At 31.9% G+C, this 25151-nt stretch overlaps 3 protein-coding genes across 3 annotated transcripts; 2 read left to right on the top strand and 1 right to left on the bottom strand.

The window, feature by feature from the left end:
- Positions 1-65: 65 nt before the first annotated feature.
- Positions 66-3755, bottom strand: LOC123902624 (1-aminocyclopropane-1-carboxylate oxidase homolog 1-like). Its single transcript, XM_045952396.1, has 3 exons — positions 3099-3755; positions 2150-2471; positions 66-1509 (listed from the first exon to the last, which is right to left on the bottom strand). The coding sequence occupies exons 1-3, from the start codon at positions 3635-3637 to the stop codon at positions 1267-1269; spliced, it is 1104 nt and encodes a 367-aa protein (XP_045808352.1). The 5' UTR covers positions 3638-3755; the 3' UTR covers positions 66-1266.
- Positions 3756-6588: 2833 nt separating this feature from the next.
- On the top strand, positions 6589-9504 carry LOC123890272 (replication factor A protein 1-like). The gene is made up of 10 exons (XM_045939844.1): positions 6589-7024; positions 7112-7259; positions 7319-7440; positions 7581-7665; positions 7780-7915; positions 8011-8165; positions 8258-8378; positions 8462-8668; positions 8762-8839; positions 9007-9504. Exons 1-10 carry the CDS (start codon positions 6589-6591, stop codon positions 9502-9504), a joined length of 1986 nt encoding a protein of 661 aa, XP_045795800.1.
- An 8203-nt stretch (positions 9505-17707) lies between these two features.
- LOC123890262 lies at positions 17708-24895 on the top strand. The gene is made up of 14 exons (XM_045939834.1): positions 17708-17795; positions 17872-17928; positions 18041-18145; positions 18229-18384; positions 18487-18618; positions 18704-18772; positions 18870-19312; positions 19396-20320; positions 20433-20473; positions 20552-21641; positions 21740-23400; positions 23975-24025; positions 24298-24387; positions 24492-24895. The coding sequence occupies exons 1-14, from the start codon at positions 17708-17710 to the stop codon at positions 24744-24746; spliced, it is 5163 nt and encodes a 1720-aa protein (XP_045795790.1). The 3' UTR covers positions 24747-24895.
- The last annotated feature ends 256 nt before the right edge of the window (positions 24896-25151 follow it).

The raw sequence follows: 25151 nt of genomic DNA, 5'->3' as shown, positions 1-25151 counted from the left end.
CATAGCATTTAGTGTTTAAATTTGCTTTGTCTATTTTGTAAATATAATCAAAGAATGCAGTGTCATGAACGTCCAAGGTAGGTAAAACAGCTTACAATGTTGGAGCTAACCACTGTTGTCAAATCGAATTGGAAGAAACTCTTATTGCTACACAATAATACGCTATTTATTCAGTACAAATTTTTGTAAAATAGTGGCTATAGCGACCATATATCAATATAGCATGTTAGGCGGAATTTGAACAAACTGCTATTTTCTGCAATCCACGGTTGGCATCATTGGAGCTAACACAACAGACTGAGATAAGCAAAAGTACACAGCAGAAGATATCTGATGCGGAAACTGTTCAGCCAAGTAGAATGCCATCATTAAATATGGACACCATTAGTCTTTGATTCATGACCAATTTATTACTCTTTATATTGAAAAGGAAAAAACAGCAGAGGAATAAATTACAAAAACTAATTTATTACTTCTAGTCTTTATATTCCTACAACCTCTCCTGAAATGGTCGTCATTATCATTCGTTCTCCTGATTGGAGAGTTCGTGTCTTACATGCTCCGAGGGAAGCAAATTTGTGTGTTGATTCTTTAGCTGCTCAAGATCACTCTACCTTTCCCTGGTTACTATGGTAGATGTTTCTTTTCTTTTGTTAGACTCTTTTGTTACAAGACTCTAGGTGAACTTGTTCCTAGGGTGCCTTAGTCATAGAAAGGTAATTGAGCAATCAAATTTCAAGCTAATTTTTCTCAAGCTTGTGACCCAAGAAAATACAACAGTAACAGATGAAGGAAGTACTGCAGGAGCAGGATGATCCTAGTCCTTTATTGAATCTCAAAGCATGATTTGATAATCCTAAAATGATCATGATTATTCAAAATTTATTCATAATATAAAAGTACTTATGAAGCTTTTGGGAGAAGAGATTGAGGATAAACTAGTGAATATATGGCTCTAAGATTCTTGACTGGACTTAAAACTATAAATAGGATTTTGATAATGCATTAGTCAATATAGTGATTACTAAGATTTATGAAATGATTATGAAATACCAGAAAACCAATAGTCCTCTCTATGAAGTTGAAGTTTGATAATAATTTATAATCATGATTGGTTTTAATTATTCCTTGTATTATTTATGTACCACGAAAATAGTTCATACAACTAACTATATAGGCCTAAATGCATATCAAGGGGAAAAAGCATATATATATATGACTATATATATATATCTGCAGCAGCATATCAGACATTTCATGTGAATGTTATAGTCGAAAATAAGGGAGGGCTTTATATCCATCAAGCCCTTTGGACCTGAAGTGAGTAAGATATTCAGTGATATTTGTTTCTCGATATTTTGCTGGATTTTCATCGGATGTAAACTCTTCTATAGGCCTATATTTTTGAAACGCATTGGGGTACACGTGGCAAGCAACTGATGCCCTTGGTCCAACACTTCCAGCAACTACTCTATGCTCAACACTTTTGAACTTGTCATTACTGATAAGCTACACAAACAAGAAAATCACAACAAACTAATACCATTCAATATAATCAAGTTAATAAAAAACAATGCTTGTATTTTAGATAAAAGATTAACTAAATTGTATTTTTTACACTTTAATTTTCACAAACTTGTGATTTTATCTCTCTAACTTTCATAATTTCATTTTTAGTTTTCTAATTTTAGCCTTTTTGCAAAATGTTAATTTTGACCAAGTCAATGCTTACATAGACGGTTACTTAAGCGATTCACATGTCGCGTTAGTATGTCTTGGCACATATGCAATTATTAAAAAAAAAAAATTGATTGATTTTTTATCATCATTCAACAAAAAAAAAAATTAAAAATTTAATTTTTCCGAGTAACTATCCACGTGGCAAGACATGCAAACGTGACATATGAATCACTTAAGTGACTATCCATGTGTGCGTTAACTTGGTGAAAATTAGTATTTTGAAAACCCGCTAAAGTTAGGGAGGCAAAAGCCCTATTATAAAAGTTAGGGGCAAAATTGTAAATTTGTGAAAGTTATGACTATGAGGGCAAAAATGTAGTTTAGCTTAAAAATTATGAAATTTTTTGTGTGCTTATAATTGAATCATTAGAGAATAAATAGGTATAAATTTATCATCAAATGTTAGTACCTGCATGAAGTCACCTATGTTTGCCACAAAGGCTCCATGTATTGGATTAACATTAACCCAACGATTTTGATGAAGAACTTGGAGGCCGCCAATGGTATCTTGGAGGAGAATTGTAAGGGATGATGGATCTGAATGCTTTGTGGTACCAAATGTGAGATCTGGTTCTGGACATACAGGGTAATAGTGACATACCACTGTTTCACTCTTCATGCATTCTATATTTGTAAGATAGTCCTTCTTTAGACCCAATGCCTCAGACATTAATTCTGATAATAATTCCTTTAGTTTTAGAATATGTTCCATGTACTTATTCACTGCTTCCCTGCATGATAAAACAAAGGTCTCTTAACTAGTTTTAGTTTAATCCACACACTAAGTATTCAATAACAAATCAAATAAAAAATTTAAACGTTAAAACCAATGTTTTAAAAATCAGACCTGAGGTCGAATAATTAAGATTTTGAAATTATGGTTTAATTGGTTCAATGATACTTGAACCAATTGAACCGACTACAATTGAAGTACGGTTCAACCTTAGTTCAATATATTAAACTATATTACAATATAACTGAAATCAAACCAACCGGCCAATTAAATCTGATTTTTAAAACAATGATTAAAACAGACTTGAGGTCGTTTAAAAAAAAAAAAGTTTGTGGTTGAGATTGTACTTTGTTGTTGTATTTGATTGTGATTCTATGTAATATCAATGATTGCGACCCAAGCTGGGGAATCAAAATTTTGGTACTAGGTAACATTAACATAATAAAATGTTTCCTACCCGCACACTAAAAGATATTAACGAACTTAATTTGAACTTCAAGTTCGATTCATTTAGTTTATGAATTAAGTTCAACAAATCAATTATAGAATTGAGTCTCAAACTCTGTTAAATTGACTCGGTTCATTGTCGTACTATGTAACAATAACATAATAAAATTCTTCCTACCTGCAAACTAAGGGATATCCTTGGGGATCAAGAGGACCATCTTGGAAATCAAACATTATAGTATCCCTCCAATTAGCTGCTTTAGCAACAAGTAGATCACCATTACAAAAGTATCTAACTTTCATCTTATGATCACGTGAATACCACTCTTTCTTCACTTCCCTAGGTTGCTCATGAAACACTTTTATAACCTTTAACATTTCATCCATAACACAAACTGGAACACCATGATTCACCATTTGGAAAAACCCCCATGTTTCTGATGCTTCCTTAATCTCATTAATTATCTCTAACCTCCTACACTTTTCATATCCTGTGAAATCTATCACAGGAACATGAAATAAGCATGAAGAAGTTGCATCATACTTTGGAAGAGACTCTTTTGGATGGATAAAGATTCTTGGAAGCTTAACAATACCAGAGTCTAATAGTCCTTTTACTCCTGCTTTGGTTTCATCAAATTCTTTCACTTCTTTGGCTCTATCATAGTTAACATCTTCACCAAAGAGTAATACTTGTTCTTCCATAATTCTAGACATGTAGACTTTTAATTTAGATAGTTAATGAGAAATGGTTTGCTTCAAAATTGAGACTTTCTGGCTATTAAATAGAAAATGGTACAAGATGCCAAACCTTGAATGTACCAAAAAACAAATCAAAAGGAAATGTTACACCAAGATGCTTTTATATTATTATGAATATAATTTTGATATACTGTCACTGTCGGTGTAGAACACTGTCAACAAATCACAACTAAATTTCCAAAAATATGTTTCACATTAGACTTTTGGGTTGACTCAAGTTCAATACCAGGCTATATATAAATCTCACGAGAGCTTCTTCTCCCACCCCATGGTTCTAAAAAATCGCACCCCTTCATATTTGTCAATCCGGACTAAAAAATACACCGTTCTTTCCGGATTCACTCATCAAGACGGGAGAAAAAATTGTATTTTCCCGTATGGATTGAAAAATTCGGAAGGGTACGGTTTTAAGAATAAGTAAGGATAAAATTAGCTCTCAAGTCTCTCATCAATCAATGTATAATGGTGAGGCATACTCTATTTCCTTGATAATCAATGAAAACAAGCCACATAAGTAGATTTGCATGTGGTATCCACAACTAACTTGTAATCAACTTTTATTTCACATGCATATGGTTTGTTCTCATTAGTTGATGAGTAATTATGAAGGGATATATTAGAAAAAAACCATGTATAATTCATTCTAAACTTCTCATTATTTTATTAAACATTAAAGTGTTTGCATTCAATTTTTTTGTTAAGAAGATTCACATTGAATGTGAGATGGCTTGTGTTTGGGTTTATAAAGTAAAGACAATTCTCATCATACAAGCCGGTTTTATAGAGTTGAGTTAGGCTTAACTCTCAATTCTAAGATGGTTTCAGAGTTTCTCAAAGATCCATCGGGCCACCTGCTATCAGGTTTCCGCTATAAGTTCACCCATCATTTATATATATTCACGCACCAAGCCTAACAACGTTGAACATGAGAGGATGTGTTAAAAAGTTTCACAAACTCATTTTATAAGATTGAGTTAAGTCCAACTCCATTTTCTTATTTTTTTTCTTTCATCAATCCACCGTCACTGCAAATTCTTTTAATATCTTTCATAATCTCTGAGTTTGATAAGAACAAAACCAAGCATATTTAATAATTTGAGCATCATATAATTTAAAATTGTATTACTTTCAAGGTGTGCATGAATTAAATACTACTATGATTGTGAATAAAAATATTATATTACGAGTGTGTATTTTAAAGTTGTAAGGAGAGGCCAATATTATGAGATGCCCACTTTTGGCCTGTATCCAACCATAACATTACAACTACAATATAGTCTTAAAAAAAAAAAACTACAATATAATAAACCCTTAAGCATTAATGTTTTTTAGCTTAAAATGTAGGGAGATGCTTTAAAAAGATTTTGCTAGGTAATGGGTAGGGTATGGGTAGGGTACTATAATATTTATCTCCATACCTGCGGATTGAAGAAATACTCGTACTCACCCTCATACCTACGTGGGTAACAACTTTTGCCTCCGTCATTATATCCTATGGGTACCTAGGTACCCATACCCATACACATTACCCGCATTTTTACTAAAATTAAATTGATCAATTATAAAATATCATATAATTTTAATAGAATTAATTTTTTTTAAAGATTTTAATATTGACTAATGAAAATTATAAACAAAATTATTACTAACCTTATGTTAAAATTCATATTTATGTTAAATATTCACATTATTTTCATATTACGTTATAAATAAACATTTTTATTAAAAATAGGCTTAATTAGTTAAATGGTCTTTTAAAGACATTTTAGCTTTCACAATGGTTCCTTAAAAAAAAAATATTCGTTTTGGTCCTTTAAAGACATCTTGTTAGTCAGAATGGTATCTTCCGTCTAATTTTCAAAGAAACTGTTGTGATGAAGTGGCAAGTCATTTTCCGAAAACAAAGGAAATTTTTTTTTTTTTCAGATCTTCATCTTCTTCCTTCCTCTTCTTCACCATCTTCATCATCTAAATTCATCTAAAAATGCAAATCTTCAAACAACACAATCTTCATCAACATTTTCGAAATCCAAATCTCTACAACTACACAAGTGCAAATCATCTATAGGCAAAAAAAAACAGGTGTCAAGCTCTAAGGTTGTCCACATAGGATCTTAGATTTCATGTTTAGACAAAAAATTATCCTAATTTAGGCAATGTTTTCAAAATTGTTGATGGAGGGAAAAAAGTGTGAAGAAATGCTCAATGGGCCAGAAAACAAGTGCCGAAAATGCAAGGCCCATTGCATTTCAGCCCAAAACGAACGGAAGAAAAATAGCTGGCAGGAGTATAGCTGATACGTCGCATTCACTCGTCTGTGTTGTTTCCCACTTTTGGTTAACAATATTGAAAAAATTTAATCAAAAACAAAAGTAAAATCCAAATCGATGCAAGCTCATGCTGTCCTTGGTCCTCATTCGTTTGAATTCAAACCAAGAATCCTTCCACCTCATTCAAACATAAACCAATTTTGGCTCTCAAGTTTGTCCCCTTTTCATCTACCCTTTCTCCGATGCTCAAAACTTGCCATATCCGTGCTTCATCAAAAAACCCTACTGCAGATTTCGACTCAAATCTCTATGGAAAGCAATTTTACCTCCAATGCGTTGATTTCAAGCCACAACCCTAAGGTAATTACGAAATTCAAATCCCCCGCCTTCAATATGTTGTGGGTTTTAATATTTGTTTATATTTTTAGGGTTTCTGTGTACTTGCTATTTAAATGGATGTTTGTTCATTGTTGAAATCACACCGCAACCAACATATGTGCCTCCATCTGTTTTTTAAAAAAAATTTAATCTACAATAATTTTCTTTTATAAACTTTCAGTTATTTTTTATAACCCTTTTACAAAAAAAAAAAAATATTCTTGCTTAAAATTCTGCACTGTCTTCCCTCTTTTTGAAATGGCTTTGACTGTTGATAATCGTAATATGTTTTCAAACATTGATGAAATCAACTCTGATAGGGCAACTTGGAATTTTCAGGCTAAGGTCATAAGACTTTGGCAAGTGAATGATTTTAATCGAGTTAATGTTCCTTTTTCTATTGAAATGGTGTTAATGGATTCAGATGGTGCTAAGATTCATGCCACTATTAAAAAAACTCTGATTTACAAATTTAAACATGAGTTAATCGAGGGAAAAGTTTATTCTTTTGAAAATCTTGGTGTGGCAGCTAATACTGGAGCTTATAGGACAACACATCATCCCTACAAACTGAACTTTCAGTTTGGCTCATTGGTTCAGAGGCTGTCCAACTGTGATATTTTGAAGTCTCCATTTACCTTTGTTCCGATTGCTGATATTTTGGGGGGTTGTTATGACACTGATTTTTTACTTGGTCAGTTTCATTCTATACATTTTAATTCAGGTTTTGATGTGTTTATTAAGCTATTAACACTACAGTTTTTTAAATACTTGATGTCAGATGTTATTGGTTTCTTGACTGAGATTGGGCAAGAACGTGAGATCACTAATCAGAATGGTAGTACAACAAAGCTGAATGTCATTGCATTGGAAGCTGATGGGTATGATGTTACCTTAGGATTCACTTTCATAAACTGTTTAGGCAATGTGTCTATATCATTTATTTAATTATGTTTTTATTTAATGGATTTTGGTTTTTTTTCATTAGGCATAAGCTTCAATGTACACTTTTTGGTCCATATGTTGATGAACTTAATGCCTTTGTTGGAGCTGGTGATCTAACCAATGCTGTGGTTATTGTTCAGCTTGCTAAGGCTAAGATCTTCCAAGGTGATATCAAATTTTAACTTTATTTATATCACTTATTTATTTTGTAACTAATAAGAATAATACTTTTGTTTTCTAAATATATATATATATATATATGTTGTTTCTTCTTAAATCTGAAGTTATTGATTGGGAAATTGTAGACAAGATACATATCCAGAATTGCATGAATTCTTCTGTTTTGATATTTAACCCAACTTGTGACGAAAGTGTAGCCTTAAGGGCAAGGTGTGTCCTCAACTTCGCAATGCTTTGTTATCTTTGATTTTTTGTTAATTTTTTATAATCTTATGATTTATAATGGCTGTGGTGACTTGGGTTTTTGTTTATGTTGTTTATTAGTCTCAATGGTTCTGATGAGAATCCGTCTCCATTGACCTTTACTCAAGTTAGCACAGAGTCAAGTGTTCAACCACTTGATGAGTTTCTGCACATTACTCCAAGGATTACCTTGCAAGGTCTCAAGGATGCTACAACTGTAAGCATTTTGACAAACTTAACATGCAATGAAGTTGTTTATTAACTATATTTAGTTTGTTTATAAACCTCTGCTTCTGATTTGTTGTTGTAAAGGAATCATCACATGTTGTGGCTGCAACTGTTAAGAGGACTTTAAATCCCAATAGTTATTGGTATACATCATGTTTGTGCGGCAAGGCTGTTGTGCCGGATTCAAAGATGTGGTATTGTGAAAAGTGTAACAGGCATGTTTCAAAGGTTGTTCCTAGGTAAGGAAATAAATATGGCGAATTTGTTTGCTTGATTCAATTATATTATTGAATGTTTATCTTATAATACTTACTGTTCGATTATTACACAGGTTTTGTGTCAAAGTCAGAGTCATGGATGATACTGATTCTGCCATTTTTGTGATCTTTGACAAGGAAGCAAGTTCCATATTCAATATGTCTTGTGCTGATATGGTTCGAAATGGAGAAAATGTTAGTTTCAATTTTTATTATTATTGTTTAAATATTAATTTCTTTTTGGATAATTTAATCAACGTCATAATTTTATTATGTAGGATGTTGGTGAAAGAATTGTTCCACCTCAAATTGATGAGACACTGATTGATCAAACTTGGCTTTTTAAAGTTGAAGCTAAACCTTTTCAAAATCCTAGGTTTGAGCAATCTTTCCGTGTAAGAAAGATTTGTACCGATGAGGGTATAATTAAGCAATTTAAGGACAAGTGGGATAATGAGGATGCTGTGTATCTTAAAAATACAAATGTATGCATCTATCCTGTTATCCTATTTTAAACTTTTATTTCTCTCATGCGTCTGCAATAGACATGTAATAATTTTTTCATTTCCACTTTGTAGGAGGGTGGATCTTTGAGTACTTTGCTGGAAAAGGGGAAAGATGATTATGTAGTTGGGTCGTCAAACGTCCTTTCTGAGGTAAAATAGTGTAGTTAATAATATACAATACGTATGGTTCCAGTCATTGATCACATTAATTAATATTATTTTAATTGATTTACTTACTTGGGATTAATATGTTATAGTTCTATATTTTGATATTGATTACCTTTGATTACGTTGATAACATATGGCGTCTATATTAGGAGTTTGAAAACTTTAGTGGAGATTCTGACAAGGCAAAAGGTTTGATTGTTGAGCGGTCAACTGTTGACGTATCACAAGATTTGATGATGAAATTTTCATCAGCTGTTGTTAATCTTGGCGATGATTTTGATAATATTCCTCTTTGTATTAAGCCAAATACATCCTCTAAGGTGAAACATATTTCATCTGCTGCTGTTGTCAACCCGAATACCGTTGTTGATGGTGTGAAGCCAATTCAACCTGATGATAATGCAAAGCCAATCAACTCTGCTGGATCTGTGAATCGAATCAACTCTGCTGGAGCTGCGAAGTCTCAACAATCTGCTGCTGTTGTTGATGATTTTAGCCAGACAGCTTCAGCCTCTGTTAGGCCATCTGGACAGCGAAAGAAAATTGTTCCTAAGAGAGTGTCCCCTCAACATGAAGATCGAGATGTTGAAGATGAAAATGCTCCTATCAAGTTGTTGAAAAGGGCGGTCAAGATTGAGAAGATTTAAGCCTCATATGAAGGTGTCAGAATTAGTAAAATGCTATATTAGTAATATTTATGTAATAAATTTTGATGGCCCAGTGGCAGTGGACCTTTAATGTTGACTATGTTTAAGTTGCATTTTGATAGATTAGTATCTTGCTTAAGTATTGTTGTTTAGTGGCCTAATGGCAGGTTGCCTTTAAGTATGGTTTTTATTTAGGGGAGTGAATTTGTAATCAGTTCCAAGTGCTGCAGTCATTTGGTGGTTTCAGTTTGAACTACAATGCTACTTTATCTTAATTTTAATATATATTTGTTTTAATTTACCTATGCAGTATTATATTTATATTATTGTTTTTTACTGCAAGTAACTATTGGATAGTTATTGCATGGGTAAGTAGTTTGGTAGCACATTCATTAGAAACAACTTCCAACATTAAATTGGCTGGACCAACCTTCAACTACTCATAGTGTAAGTGGACTAACACACTCATCTATATATGAAATTGATTTCATTTCAATTTATCCTACATTGTTTTGCACTGAATTTAGCAGATCATACATGGCTGCAAGTTCTTATGCAGATAGCACTACAAGTCTTGGTGGCAGGTTGCAAAAATCCATTTTCACCACAATACATGTCAAAGATGATGTAAGTTCTATGTTTTCTTAGTTTTTTATTTTTCTTTCATTATCTAAGCACATTTATACGAAATTATCAGAACTTTAATCTTTCATTGTTGCAGCCATTTGGTGAGATTGATCCTGTGTTTCTTCATAAGTACTCCGATGAGTTGCATCAACAATGGAAAGTTTATGCGGGCAACCACTTACATTTGCTATCTTGGAATCAATCTCTTCGAAAACCTCTAATAACAGATGGATGGACAGAACTTCGTGAACACTTTGAGTTGCAGTTCCAATATCATGAGATTAATATGGTGTATTACGGTGATAGTATGTTCCAACTGCTGCTTCCTTTGACAGGACCAATTCCAACTAATGAATTTCCTTCATTTCACTCCCTGTCTACTAAACTCAGTGAACCATTAACATTTGATATTCTTTTATCAAATAACTCAATTGGATCAAGACACAAATTAGTTAAGTATTTTCCTGTTATTAAACTTCTTTATTTATACTGTTACACATTAATACTTATGCGTGTTGCTTACCTTCAACCATATTTGACAGGTTTTCAACAAGTGGTTAGGTGACTATATCACTTCTTTTCATAATTATCTGGTGCTTGAAGGTCCGGTCGCTGAACCTCATTTGGTCGAAATTATTCAAAGGCAAGGGGGAAATGGAATTCGAGAATTGGAGTATCTACAATGGCATAAATTCAACATGGATAATTACTTCTCAGCTGGAGATCTTCTCAAGTTTACTTTTTTTGATATCAAAAATAGCAACAGAGTTGATGTTGATGTAGATAGAGTTGTTAGGTAATCCAACAATCAACATATCTTATATCAGTTTGTCAATGGTTTATCTTATCCTATGATAATGAGTACTCCACCTGTAGTGGGTTTGCCTAAAAACAGTTGTTATATAATAAGCAACTCTATTTTATGTTTATGCGTATTTTATGTTTTTTGTATAATGTATTGTTTTGATGAATTAGTCTTTGCTTATAAGATATGTTTATTTTTCTATTTACCAATAATATTAGTAGATTAATTTAATGTCACAGCAAAATTGAGTAATAGTCCATTCTTAATTGGACTAATTACGAATTAAATATTAAACGCATAAATAGGTGAATATCAAAACTTAATAATATTTCACATTTTAAATTGATTTTATAAATTCATAATGTAACCGTGTAATATGATAAATATTTTGCCAACAAAAAAAATTCAAATTTCGTATCTCTCAAAAATGCACGGGGACTGTATGATTTTATGTAGAGTTTATCATACGCTCTATTTTTTTGTGCATCCATTTTGTCTATCCATTCAAGATTACATTAAATTTTTAATTGAATTTACAATTTCATAATTTAACCGTGTAATATGATATATCTTTTCCCATTAAAAAAAAATCTCAAATTTCGTATCTCTCAAAAATGCACGGGGACTGTATGATTTTATGTAGACTTTATCATACGGTCTATGTTTTGTGCATCCATTTTGTCTATCCATTAATGATTACATTAATTTTTTAATTGAATTTACAATTTCATAATTTAACCGTGTAATATGATATATCTTTTCCCATAATTTTTTTTTTCAAATTTCGTATCTCTCAAAAATGCACGGGGACTTTATGATTTTATGTAGAGTTTATCATACGCTCTATTTTTTTGTGCATCCATTTTGTCTATCCATTGAAGATTACATTAATTTTTTAATTGAATTTACAATCTCATAATTAAACCGTGTAATATGATATATCTTTTTCCATTAAAAAAAAATCTCAAATTTCGTATCTCTCAAAAATGCACGACGACTGTATGATTTTATGTAGACTTTATCATACGGTCTATGTTTTGTGCATCCATTTTGTCTATCCATTAATGATTACATTATTTTTTTAATTGAATTTACAATTTCATAATTTAACCGTGTAATATGATATATCTTTTCCCATAATTTTTTTTTTTCAAATTTCGTATCTCTCAAAAATGCACGGGGACTGTATGATTTTATGTAGAGTTTATCATACGCTCTATTTTGTTGTGCATCCATTTTGTCTATCCATTGAAGATTACATTAATTTTTTAATTGAATTTACAATCTCATAATTAAACCGTGTAATATGATATATCTTTTCCCATTAAAAAAAAATCTCAAATTTCGTATCTCTCAAAAATGCACGGGGACTGTATGATTTTATGTAGAGTTTATCATACGCTCTATTTTGTTGTGCATCCATTGAAGATTACATTAATTTTTTAATTGAATTTACAATTTCATACTTTAACCGTGTAATATGATATATCTTTTCCCATTAAAAAAAAATCTCAAATTTCGTATCTCTCAAAAATGCACGGGGACTGTATGATTTTATGTAGACTTTATCATACTGTCTATGTTTTGTGCATCCATTTTGTCTATCCATTAATGATTACATTAAATTTTTAATTGAATTTACAATTTCATAATTTAACCGTGTAATATGATATATCTTTTCCCATAAAAAAATATTCAAATTTGGTATCTCTGAAAAATTCACGGGGACTGTATGATTTTATGTAGAGTTTATCATACGCTCTTTTTTTTTGTGCATCCATTTTGTCTATTCATTCAAGATTACATTAAATTTTTAATTGAATTTACAATTTCATAATTTAACCGTGTAATATGATATATCTTTTCCCATAAATTTTTTTTCAAATTTCGTATCTCTCAAAAATGCACGGGGACTGTATGATTTTATGTAGACTTTATCATACTGTCTATGTTTTGTGCATCCATTTTGTCTATCCATTAATGATTACATTAATTTTTTAATTGAATTTACAATTTCATAATTTAACCGTGTAATATGATATATCTTTTCCCATAACAAAAATATTCAAATTTCGTATCTCTGAAAAATTCACGGGGACTGTATGATTTTATGTAGAGTTTATCATACGCTCTTTTTTTTTTGTGCATCCATTTTGTCTATTCATTCAAGATTACATTAAATTTTTAATTGAATTTACAATTTCATAATTTAACCGTGTAATATGATATATCTTTTCCCATAAATTTTTTTTTCAAATTTCGTATCTCTCAAAAATGCACGGCGACTGTATGATTTTATGTAGACCAATGCTACAATAGACCACCTTCAAAATTTGATATCAAATTTTTTTTATTTCCTTACTGTCTTAATCTCATAAACACCGCAAACGGTAGAATAAGCAAATTCAACGTCGTTTCACTTTATTCATTGAAATGTTAACAAATAAATTTTAATTTTTTTTATATTATAACAAGATTTATATGTGTCATGTATGTTGTTCCTCAGATGATTTTTATTATAATTTTATACTCTCTCTGATCCTTAATATAATATGAAGTGCACTTTTTAGCTACATTGATGTCTTAATTTATTTAGACTACATTATGATGTAGATACATCAAAATTTTAATTTAAAAACAAAATTAACACCTTTTTATATTACGGACCCGATGAGATATAAAACATTCAAATATATTGAATTTGTTTAGATATAATTTTGGGGGGTGCGAATATAAAATAAAATCATGCAATTCATCCATTGGGCTTTTGGACCAAAACAACCCGGTGCTTGGCCCATGTTTTGATACGTGATAAGCTTGAAGAATTGTCAAGCAATCACAATTGAAAAACCCTAGCCGCACACTATTTTCCTTTTGCAACTGATATCGCGCTATGTGTTGAAGAATCCGTCAAAGTCGTCGCCTAATCAGGCAATTCGTCTCCCTCATCTCTTCAAATCCTAACCGTTCATTATGGCTTCTTCATCTGCGGTCAGGTACTGTCTTTATCAGTTGTTTTTTGCGTACTTTCCGCCAACATATGGGACCATTACATGTTAGCTTTGATGTCTGAATCAAATTTGGATAATATAATTTACTTTAGGGAAATAATTTAATAGTTGTTTGTCAGTATTAGGATTGTTTTGTTATCTATTGAAATGTCGTTTTCAATATATACAAGGGTTAGGGTTAAAGTTTTCTTTCTCAATGTTTGCCAAATTAGATAAAATTCAACATTTTCAATTATTTCTCTTTTAAATTATCAACAGTTTAAACTTGAGGTATATATATTACTGAAATGCTTAATCTGACGAAAATAATTTCCACGAAAAATTCGCGAATGACATTTTCTACTCATTTGACACACCAAATTGCTCCAGCCACTCTCTTAATTCAATGGGAAAAAGGTAAGGATAACAATACACATGATTTACCATAAAAATAAACAATAAAAGTGGATAAATGTGGTAGGATATTATCTATTTGCTGACAAATTATGTTTTGGGTATACAACTATGTCTTTTGCACAACATAACAAAATAAAGGTGGACAATGAGATAGGAGCTTACTTAAACTCATACGGTGATTTATTTTAGTGTTATTAGTACTTTAAAAATAAAGAAATTGTACACTAATTGTGATTCATGATATGTTTCGTGAATACATTATGAATCATATATAGCATCACCCTATATATTATGCAGGTTCGAAATTTTTTCACTCAAGTACTAATTTTAAATACTTATTTGAAGTCTAGATATTAGCACAAAAGACATTAATCAAGTTACTTTTTTTTTTTGTTGGTTGAATTATGATTATTTTATTAGAAACAAGTCAAAAATTCCATGTTGGTTTAAAGCTGAAGTACACCCTGATAAGGTAAATATTTCAATTATGCTTTGTTGATTTGCTTTAATTAATTTCAATTCATTTATTTAAAACCTTGACATCATATGCTAATGCTCGGTATACTTTAATTTGAAATTAGGAGGAAATTTATATGTGTCCTGATTTTGCTAAGAAGTATGCATCCAATATTAACTTCAAATACTATGGTTGGATTAAATGTAAAAACAAAGGATGCACTATGGTTGTTTTCAAGAGTAAAAATCATCGGTGTTATATTAGTGATGGTAGAGTAGTTGCCAAGAGGAATGGCTTTAAGGAACCAACCGTAGTCACCCTATACTTCGAAGGACAAGATAACAAATTTTACATGTTGCCTCCAATAGTTGAAGGCGGTTCTTCAGTTTTGAAAGCTTCCCCGTCAAGCAATGCTAATAGGTAACTTTTTTCTTTTGTTCTTTTTTTTATTGCTAATAAAAATAATTCATTAGTTCTAAATTTAATATTGATGTATATCTTCATCCTATTTTTATCAAAACAGCCCTAATGACTGGTCATTTAATCCAGAGAGTCGTTTCCAGACCGTAGTTTCCCCGGACGAGGTATTTATTATATGGCAAAATCTGATATTACAATACATTTTAATTTTAGACTCCAAACTACTCTTATTGTATGTCATTGTTAATTTTTTGTTAATATTATATCGTATCGTATGTAGGATCGAATTGACATTTGTCCTACTTTTGTAAAGAACTTTGAAACCATCATCGATTTCTCAAGGCCTGTGTCAATAAGAAACAGTAAGCATCGACAAGCAGATGCCTTACTTAGATGTAGGAAAGGAGTATGGTATTTGACAGGTGGCTTCAAAGTTTCCAACATATTTGGATTTAAGAAACCTACAAATGTTTTTCTGGATTTTCAGTTTAAGGACAATCAGTTTGTTATGATCCAAAAAAGAGGTGGCAAAACTACTCCTGTTGTTAATTCTGTTGGTGATAAGACACCAGTAATCATTTTATCCTCAGATGAGGATGATGATCATCATGAGGATGGCGATGATGATCATGAGGATGACGATGATGATGAGGACGATGAAGATGAGGACGATGAGGACGATGACGATGATGAAGATGATGATGAATCTGTGCTGGATGAGGAAGATAATGAAGATCAGGATGATGATATGTTACAATTCTTCGGTGTTAGCAATCATAATACAATGTATGCTGATGAGGACGATCCGCTTCGACACTCTCACTTTGATATTAAGATCACAGAGGCTATGGCATATACCAAGCAAGTTATGGTAAGTTCAATTTATAATTAGCAATGTTTTTAAAGAATTTATATTTTACTAATTTTATTTAACTTTTTCTGTATTTAATTTTTTTGTAGCATTTTCCCAACAAAACATCAAAACATGTTCTTCCGGCAAAACAAGACAACATTTTTATGAGGGATGCCAGCACAGGAAGAGTGATTAACTGCAAAATCATCACTTCAAGTCGCTATGAAAATGAAAGATATCTTGGCGAAGGTTGGTATCAATTCAAGGATGAGTTCAAGTTGAGTCCCGGAGATGTTTTGAAGTGCTCAATTCAGAACCCGCCGGAATACATGAACGTGATGATTATCCGTGCAGCTTCACCTTAGGTTAATATATAATGATCTTTTGCAAATTTTTATTAGGCCGTTTCGTAATCATGGGGACTGTATGTTCAGACTTCTCAATGACAATTGATGTGTTGCTTTGGTTTAAGGTTTTTAATTTGTAATGTATTTTGAACAACTTATGAATTCCTACCATGTGATGTACTCTAACTATGTTCCCACCCTTACATTATAAGTATCAATTAACTTATATTTAGTGGTTAATGTCATTTGCTTAGTTTGGTTGTTTGGAAAATAATAGTCATTGCAATACCATCCATTGCTATATATATGCACTAATATTACGATTATATATGGATGGATGGTGTGCATACATTTCCAATTGGAACATTCCACAAACGTCTTATACCTACACTACTTTGTATCCATGTATTTCTTTTATTATTGAGTACTTTTTTTCTAACAACATACAATAACAAATACTAATATTTTATATTTTCATAAATGTTCTACCTCAAATTATATTATATGTTCATTTTAATATATTTTTTATCATTCTCAAAATGATGTTAATATAGTAATCGGCAGTATTTTTTTGCCAAAAAATATATCATGTTATTTTCCTAACCATTACTTTAATATATATACTTATACGAAAATTAATCGCAATTTTGTCAAAAAGAAATGCACTACAACTTAACTTGGATAGGTTTTACATTAAGATAATATCATCCATCACATATAATACATATGTAATAAAACAAGTAGAAGTAGACAACAATTTGATCATGAACCATTGGATGTAATGGCTAAAAAGCAAAATGAAAAGTTGTCTGATCAAAGCACATGAACAAATTGTCTTATTATGGTTTATATTTTCCTTTTTTCGTCTAACCATATTGTCTTGACAAAGACAATAGCATGTGTTACTTATGCTACAAAGTAAGCTTTCCCATTGAAAGTTGGATATTCTAGGTTTATGATAGAGACAACACTATATTTCATTTGCCTTTTTTATTCATATTTCTTACACCAATACCTTATTAGATGAACAAACAAGGTAATCAAAATAGACTAGCTCATAAGTTGACTACCAATTTTTTCCCACTTCGTTAGTTACATTGGTCTCACAATTTTTTTTTCAAAGTATTGGAAACTGCTATTTTCCAAAGGTACATGATATCCATTGATTTATTATGATCTTTCAACAAAATAAACTATGAGAAAGTATTATTTCCAAACATTTGTTATCATGAAGCTGCTCACTTGATTTATTCTCATGGTTTTTAAAAAAAAGTTGTAATTCAATCAATGGATATTTCTCAAGCCAAAATAGCCAGATTTAATAGAAAACAAAGGTTACGTAATTCGTCAAGCAAAAATAATGGATCATCTTCAGGTTTGTACTTCCTAATCTTCTGATCTTTTTGATTTTTCCAAGTCTCCATGACTAAAATGAATGTTCTTAATGACAGAAAATGTTGAACCAAATGGATGTGAAAGCTCTTGCAAATTTACACCCTATGTTTCAGGTAAGACTATAATCACGAACCTGAAGAAATTTATGACATTAGGTTATATCTTTTATTTGTTATTTCAGTTACATATACTTTTTAATACTTGGAGGTATTTTTTCAATAACAGAAAATGTCAGTCCAATGGATACCAAATCGAAATCCAACTATATAGCGTCCGGAGAAGTGTTTAAGAGAAAGGCAAATAGGACTCCTTTATCACCTTTGACTCAAGGTATTTAAAATTTCATTTTAGATGTTTTTAACATGTTGATTAATGATAGGATAATATGATAGTATACTTTTGATTTGGTGCAGATAGCGTATTGACTACAAACATCGAAAGTGATGTGAACCATGACATTCCAGCAAAAAGAATTAGAATTCCAAATCCTAAATATTTTTCTCCACTCTCATGTGTAGTTAACTCTTCAAATGAGTTCAGTTCTAAATCGTCTACAAATACACAACAAGGTTAATATGAATTGTTGCTCAACACTTTATATTATCTGGTTTTTTATTTTTTTATAATTGTTTTGATGTTTAATCTTATTTTATCCCATTTGTTATATACAGGAAGAAAATCAGCTCATTCCAAAGTTATTGATCCTACATTATCAAGATCAAATAACCATGCTTCAAAAAGGTTTCGAATGCATAATAAATACATTGGTGTTCAAAGAATAGATTTTGAGGATGAAACCAATGGTATTAACTTTAAACACTGTTTTAATTGTCTATTGTGTTAGATGTACATTGTATTGAAAAAACTAATTGCTACATGACAAACCAGGTTCTTCTAATGTGGAAAATGACATTGATAAATGTAGATCCACTTTGTATGCAAATTCTGAAATTGAAGGTATTTGTTGAATTCACTCATATATCGAAATAATGAATTAGTTAATATATTTCTCAAGTAGCGTTTATTAACACAATTGACAATAAATTACATGTAGGATTTATTAACTTTGGCATGCCTGAATTTACATGCAAGTGGTGTCATGCTGAATTATGGTTTGAGGAACGAGCGGAAAAATCAAGGGCTGGTCCTGATATAGGATTCTCAATTTGCTGTGGAAAAGGAAAAGTTCAACTTCCTCTTCTTAAAAAACCTCCTGATCTATTGTTAGCTTTGATCAATGGTCGTGATCGACGTAGTAAGAACTTTAAGGATAACTATAGAGCTTACAACAGTATGTTTGCATTCACTTCATTGGGTGGTCAAATAAATCAGAACATTAACAATGGTGGTGGACCTCCTCAGTTCATATTAAGTGGCCAGAATTATCATAGAATTGGATCTTTATTGCCAGAACAAGGAACTACTCCTAAGTTCGCACAATTATACATCTATGATACTCAAAATGAAGTGATGAACCGAGCTGCATGCTTTAGGTCAGTAGTTTATGAAGTTTAGTTCAAATATTATTATACTTACATATATTACAGATAATTGATATTTCTTTTTTTTCCAGGTCAGAGAACAAGAAGAAAGAACCCATTGATATATCTTTAGTTAAAGACTTGAAGGAAATGATAGATTATTGCAATCCACTTGCTAAGTCTTTTAGAAAGGTAAGAGATGCTATTCAATCCTGTGATACTCATGCATTGTCCTTAAGGTTATATCGAAAACGATCAGCAGATTCAAGAATGCATAATATACCTACAGTTGATGAGGTGGCTGGTCTGATAGTCGGTGACTTCGATGAATCAGAAATTGGGAGAGATGTTATTGTCAATGATAGCAAGTATGGCTTGACTAGAATTCATGAAACTCATGTGTTATTCTTGCCTCTGCAATACCCATTGTTGTTTCCTTGGGGGGAAAATGGTTGGGAACCAGATATTCCACATAGAAAGACAACAGAAGTACCAAGTGATGAGAAGGAAGACAGAGTTAAAATTAGAGAATTCATGGCTTTTCGAATTCAAGAAAGAAATAACGAATTTGGAAACATTATTTTTTCAAAGAGATTGTTTCAGCAATTCGTGGTAGATTGTTACACTATGATTGAAGCCCAGCGGTTGTCATTCATAAGAGAAAACCAAGACAAAATTCGTTGTGATGTTCTGAGTGGTCTACAAGAAGCTGTCGATAGAGGAGATGTGGATGCATCAACGGTCGGAAAACGCATTATTTTGCCTGATTCTTTTACTGGAGGTCCACGCTACATGTTTAACAATTGTCAAGATGCAATGGGAATCTGCAAGAGATTTGGTTATCCTGATTTGTTCATAACTGTTACATGTAATGCAAATTGGCCTGAAATCCGTAATTTCATTGATAGAAGAGGGCTTCAACCTTCCGACCGACCAGACATTATTTGTAGAGTATTTAAAATGAAACTGGATCAAATGATGGCAGACTTCAAAAAAGATCAAATATTTGGCAAGGTTATAGCAGGCAAGTATTAATTTTCATTTGTTTTTCTTCATTTCATCTGTCCTATATTTTCTTGAAGCTTATTTAATAACTCATAAAATTATCGTATATTGATATACTTGCATTATAATAGGTATGTATACTGTGGAGTTTCAAAAAAGAGGACTTCCACATGCACATATTTTATTATGGTTAGATGAACAAAACAAGATAAAGACTGGTCGTGACATTGACAAGGTCATATCTGCTGAGCTTCCTCACCCTAAATTATATCCAAAACTCTATGGTGTGGTATCATCGTTTATGATGCACGGCCCATGTGGTGAAGCAAATGTCAATTCTCCTTGCATGGTTTCTTACCGTTGCTCAAAGTTCTTTCCAAAAAAGTACAAGTCCACCACAACCATTGATGATGAAGGTTACCCATCTTACAGGAGACGTAATACTGGAGTTGTTGTCAAGAAGACTGCAGCCAGCTTGGACAACGCCTATGTTGTTCCTTACAATCCTTTTCTCTTGATGAGGTATCAAGCTCATATTAATGTTGAATATTGCAATAAATCTAATGCCATCAAGTACTTATTCAAATATGTGAATAAAGGTCCTGACCGTTCTAATGTTGAGATCTCCGATGGCGACAAGTCAAATCAGCCTGTTGATGAAATCAAACGATTTTATGACTGCCGATATTTATCTCCGGCAGAGGCTGTATGGAGGACATTTGCATTTGACATTCATCAACATTTTCCAGCTGTTATTAGATTGACTATTCACTTGGAAAATCAACAATTGGTCAGATTTGATGATAATAGTTCACTCCATAATGTTGTCCGTTACCGGGAAATGGTTGACACAATGTTTACTGCTTGGTTTAAAGCAAATTTGGAGTATGAAGAAGGTCGGGATTTAACATATTCCCAATTTCCTACAAAATTTGTATATCTATCTCAGGAACATCGTTGGCAACCAAGGCAAAAAGGTTTTAGCATTGGAAGATTAACATATGTGCCTGTTGGAGCCGGTCAGTTATACTACTTGAGGGTGTTGTTGACAAAACAAAAGGGATGCACAAGTTTTGAAAGTATTAGAACAGTTAATGGCAAAGTATTAAATACATTTCAAGAGGCATGTAGTGAATTAAGGCTTTTAAAAAATGACCAAGAGTTCAAAGATGCAATTAAGGAAGCTTATGAAACAGCGTCAGGTGGTCAGATGAGGAGTTTGTTTGTTAGATTACTGAACATGAATACAATGACTAATCCATTTGATGTTTGGTGTTGTACATGGAAAATGTTGTGTGATGGTATTCTGTACAAAAAAAGAAGGGAACTCAATCTTCCAGGTAATTTATTTGACCTTATAAATATTATAATATTTTATATATTATATCTAAAATTTTAAAACAACTACGTACTTATTAGAATGAAATTTTTTTTGTAGATTTACAATTATCTGATGATCAGTTGAAAAATCTTTGTCTCATTGAGATTGGAAAACTGTTGAATGAAAATGGAAGAACATTAGGTGATTACCCGTCTATGCCTGTCCCTATAGTTGAAGATGTCAATACATTTCATAATAAACTCATAGCAGATGAACTCAGCTATGATAGAGTTGAATTAGCTGCTATGCATGCAACTTTGGTTAAAAAGTTAACTGATGAGCAGCATGGTGTCTATCAAGAAATATTGACATCGGTCTTATCTGGACATGGCCAATTCTTCTTTTTGTATGGTTACGGTGGTACAGGCAAGACTTTCTTGTGGAAAACACTTTCAGCCGCACTAAGATCTGAAGGGAAGATTGTAATCAACGTTGCTTCAAGCGGAATAGCTTCTTTATTGCTTCCTAACGGGAAAACAGCTCACTCAACTTTTTGCATCCCATTGGAAATAAATGAGAAATCTACTTGCAATATTAAACAACATTGTCACAGAGCAGAACTCTTAAGAGCAGCAAGTCTATTCATTTGGGATGAAGCTCCGATGATGAATAGATACTGCTTTGAAGCATTTGATCGTACAATGAAGGATCTGATGGGTAAGGTTGACAAAAATTTGCGACGTAAACCATTTGGTGGAAAGGTTGTTGTCTTAGGTGGAGACTTTAGACAAATACTACCTGTAATAAGGAAAGGATCAAGAAGTGAAGTTGTTCGGGCAACAATTAGCTCATCAAAATTATGGAAGCATTGCAAAGTTTTGAAACTGACCAAAAACATGAGGTTGAAAGGTGATTTTACTGACAATTCAGAAAGTGACCTCAAAGAATTTGCTGAATGGATTTTGAAAATTGGAGATGGCCTATTGAATGGGGATGAAAATGGAGAGGCTGAAATTCAAGTTCCAGAAGAATTGTGTGTTGTTCAAGCTGACAAACCTTTGATGGATTTAGTTGATTTTGTTTACCCAAATATTGTTAACGATATTGGGAAAAATAATTTCTTTAAAGATGAGGCAATTCTTGCTCCAACATTGGAGATCGTTAAAGAGGTCAATGATTTTGTGCTATCTATGATTCCAGGTGAATCGCAAGATTATTTAAGTTGTGATCAACCATGTAAATCTGATGAGGATCAGGAGGTTCAGGGTGACTGGTTTACGTCTGAATTTTTAAATGATATCCAATGTTCTGGGATACCTCATCATCAGTTAACATTAAAAGTGGGTGTCCCTGTCATGCTGCTGCGCAATATTGATCAAGCTAAGGGACTTTGTAATGGTACAAGATTACAGGTCAAGGAATTGGGAAAAAACATTATAACAGCCGTTGTTATCAATGAAAAAATGGACGGCGAAGTTGTCTATATTCCAAGGATGGACCTAATTCCTTCGGATTCTGGGCTTCCTTTCAAATTTTGTCGCCGTCAATTTCCCATATCCTTGTGTTTTGCAATGACCATCAACAAAAGCCAAGGACAATCTCTTTCGAAGGTTGCGGTTTATTTACCTAGACCGGTTTTTACACACGGTCAATTGTACGTAGCAGTTTCAAGAGTGACAACAAAGAAAGGCCTAAAGTTTCTTATATTAGATGAGGATGGTGAGACTTGCACGACAACCAACAATGTCGTATTTCCAGAAATTTTACATCATTTGAAGGTTTAAACATAATCAATAGACAACACATGGTAAGTTAAATATTTTTTTTCATTTCATTGTTAACAAATTATTATTGTATTGCTGGTTTATTATTTTTTGCCAAATAATGATAATATTTAATGTTTGTATATTGGTCCAGGTTTAAAAAAGATTGAATTGGCTATATTTTGATGATGCATGTTTTTTGATGGAACTACTGGTTCCTGCCATAATTATTTATTTATATAGGTAAAAATTACTCAATTTGTTTAATATCTTCTATATCAAATAAATTAATATAAATTTGTTCAATTAAATTTGTATGTTGCATCTTTTATAATGTTATTTATATGAACCATATGCTTACTTTTCCCAAATTTGGTTCAATTGTGTAGTTAAGGTTTTATCTACTATAGTATAATTTACAAGCCCAATGATGGACCATTAACAAAGATAAAGATTTGGGCCTAAATCAATCATGACCCATGACAAAGCCTATATCCAACTCATATCACAACTCATGCTTCTCATTCCAAAATAACAACACGGCTAGGGTTTTAACAAGGAAAGATTGGGAAGCATTTTGAAACATCAGCCGCCAACCAAAACCATCAGATTACAAGCCTTTGCTTCTACTCTTACAAAGGTATGTTGCTTATCATCCCAGTTTCCATCTTTACTTCGAACAATACTCTCACTAATTGACATGCATCGAATTATGATTCATTGTGACCAAACATTACATTAACAGAGTTATTTTCATGAAATCAAATGCACAGATTCAAAGCAAATTCTGCAAAATATGCAGATATTTGTATACTGCATTTTTTTAGTGGTTTTAGGGTATACTTTACCAATTTATATATCTACATGGTGTATTAGTCTTCTCATTATATCTTACAAATATTGTATTGTTAGATGAATGTGATTCATGGAGAAAATGTTGAACCACCAAGATTTTGGGAGATGGTTACCACTGCTAACCATGTTCAGGGCAGAGCAGTTTTGGTAATATAGACAATTCATATTTTGTTTTGAACTTATATTTAACTTACCCTCACATACTTTTTTATCAGTATACTAATTCACGTATATATTATTCAACTGGACAGCATTTCCCCCGAACAATCGTGTCTAACTATTTGCTACCTCAGCAACGACAGATTCTTCTGATTTTGGATAACTCAAACATTTATGTGAATTGCATGATTAATACATCACCAAGAAATATGAATGAGAAGTATATAACTCAAGGGTGGATTGCATTTGTCAAACAAGCTAATATCAACATTGGTTCCAGGCTTAGGATTACTCTTTTAGATCCACCAGAAATTTTGAAGGTTCGAATAATCGACCAACATGAGTAACTCTATTTATCATTTGTTCAGTTTAGCTTATGTTTTAAGAACAATGTGATGTTTTATTATGGTTTGAACCATGTGTTGTTTTATTATATTTTGATTAGTATGAGTTTCAAGTTACTTTAAAAATCATGTGTTGTATTATTGATTAACCTATGTCATTGTTATTATACTATTTCGTATTATTCTATTATTTTTAGGTCAATGTTTGATATCTTAATATTATGCCTAATTATTTATCATGGTACTAATCAATGTTTTATCATGGTATTATTCTATTATTCTATTATTTTTAGCTCAATATTTGATTAAAATATATAACAAATGCTTGCCCGTGCGTTGCACGGGTCGGAAATCTAGTCCAAAACAAAACCACTCAAATCTGTAAACAAAAATCACAAAAATAAAGTT

The sequence above is a fragment of the Trifolium pratense genome, linkage group LG1 (genome assembly GCF_020283565.1).
Source record: "Trifolium pratense cultivar HEN17-A07 linkage group LG1, ARS_RC_1.1, whole genome shotgun sequence".
NCBI classification, from domain to species: domain Eukaryota; kingdom Viridiplantae; phylum Streptophyta; class Magnoliopsida; order Fabales; family Fabaceae; genus Trifolium; species Trifolium pratense.
This window is presented reverse-complemented; position numbering and strand designations above follow the sequence as displayed.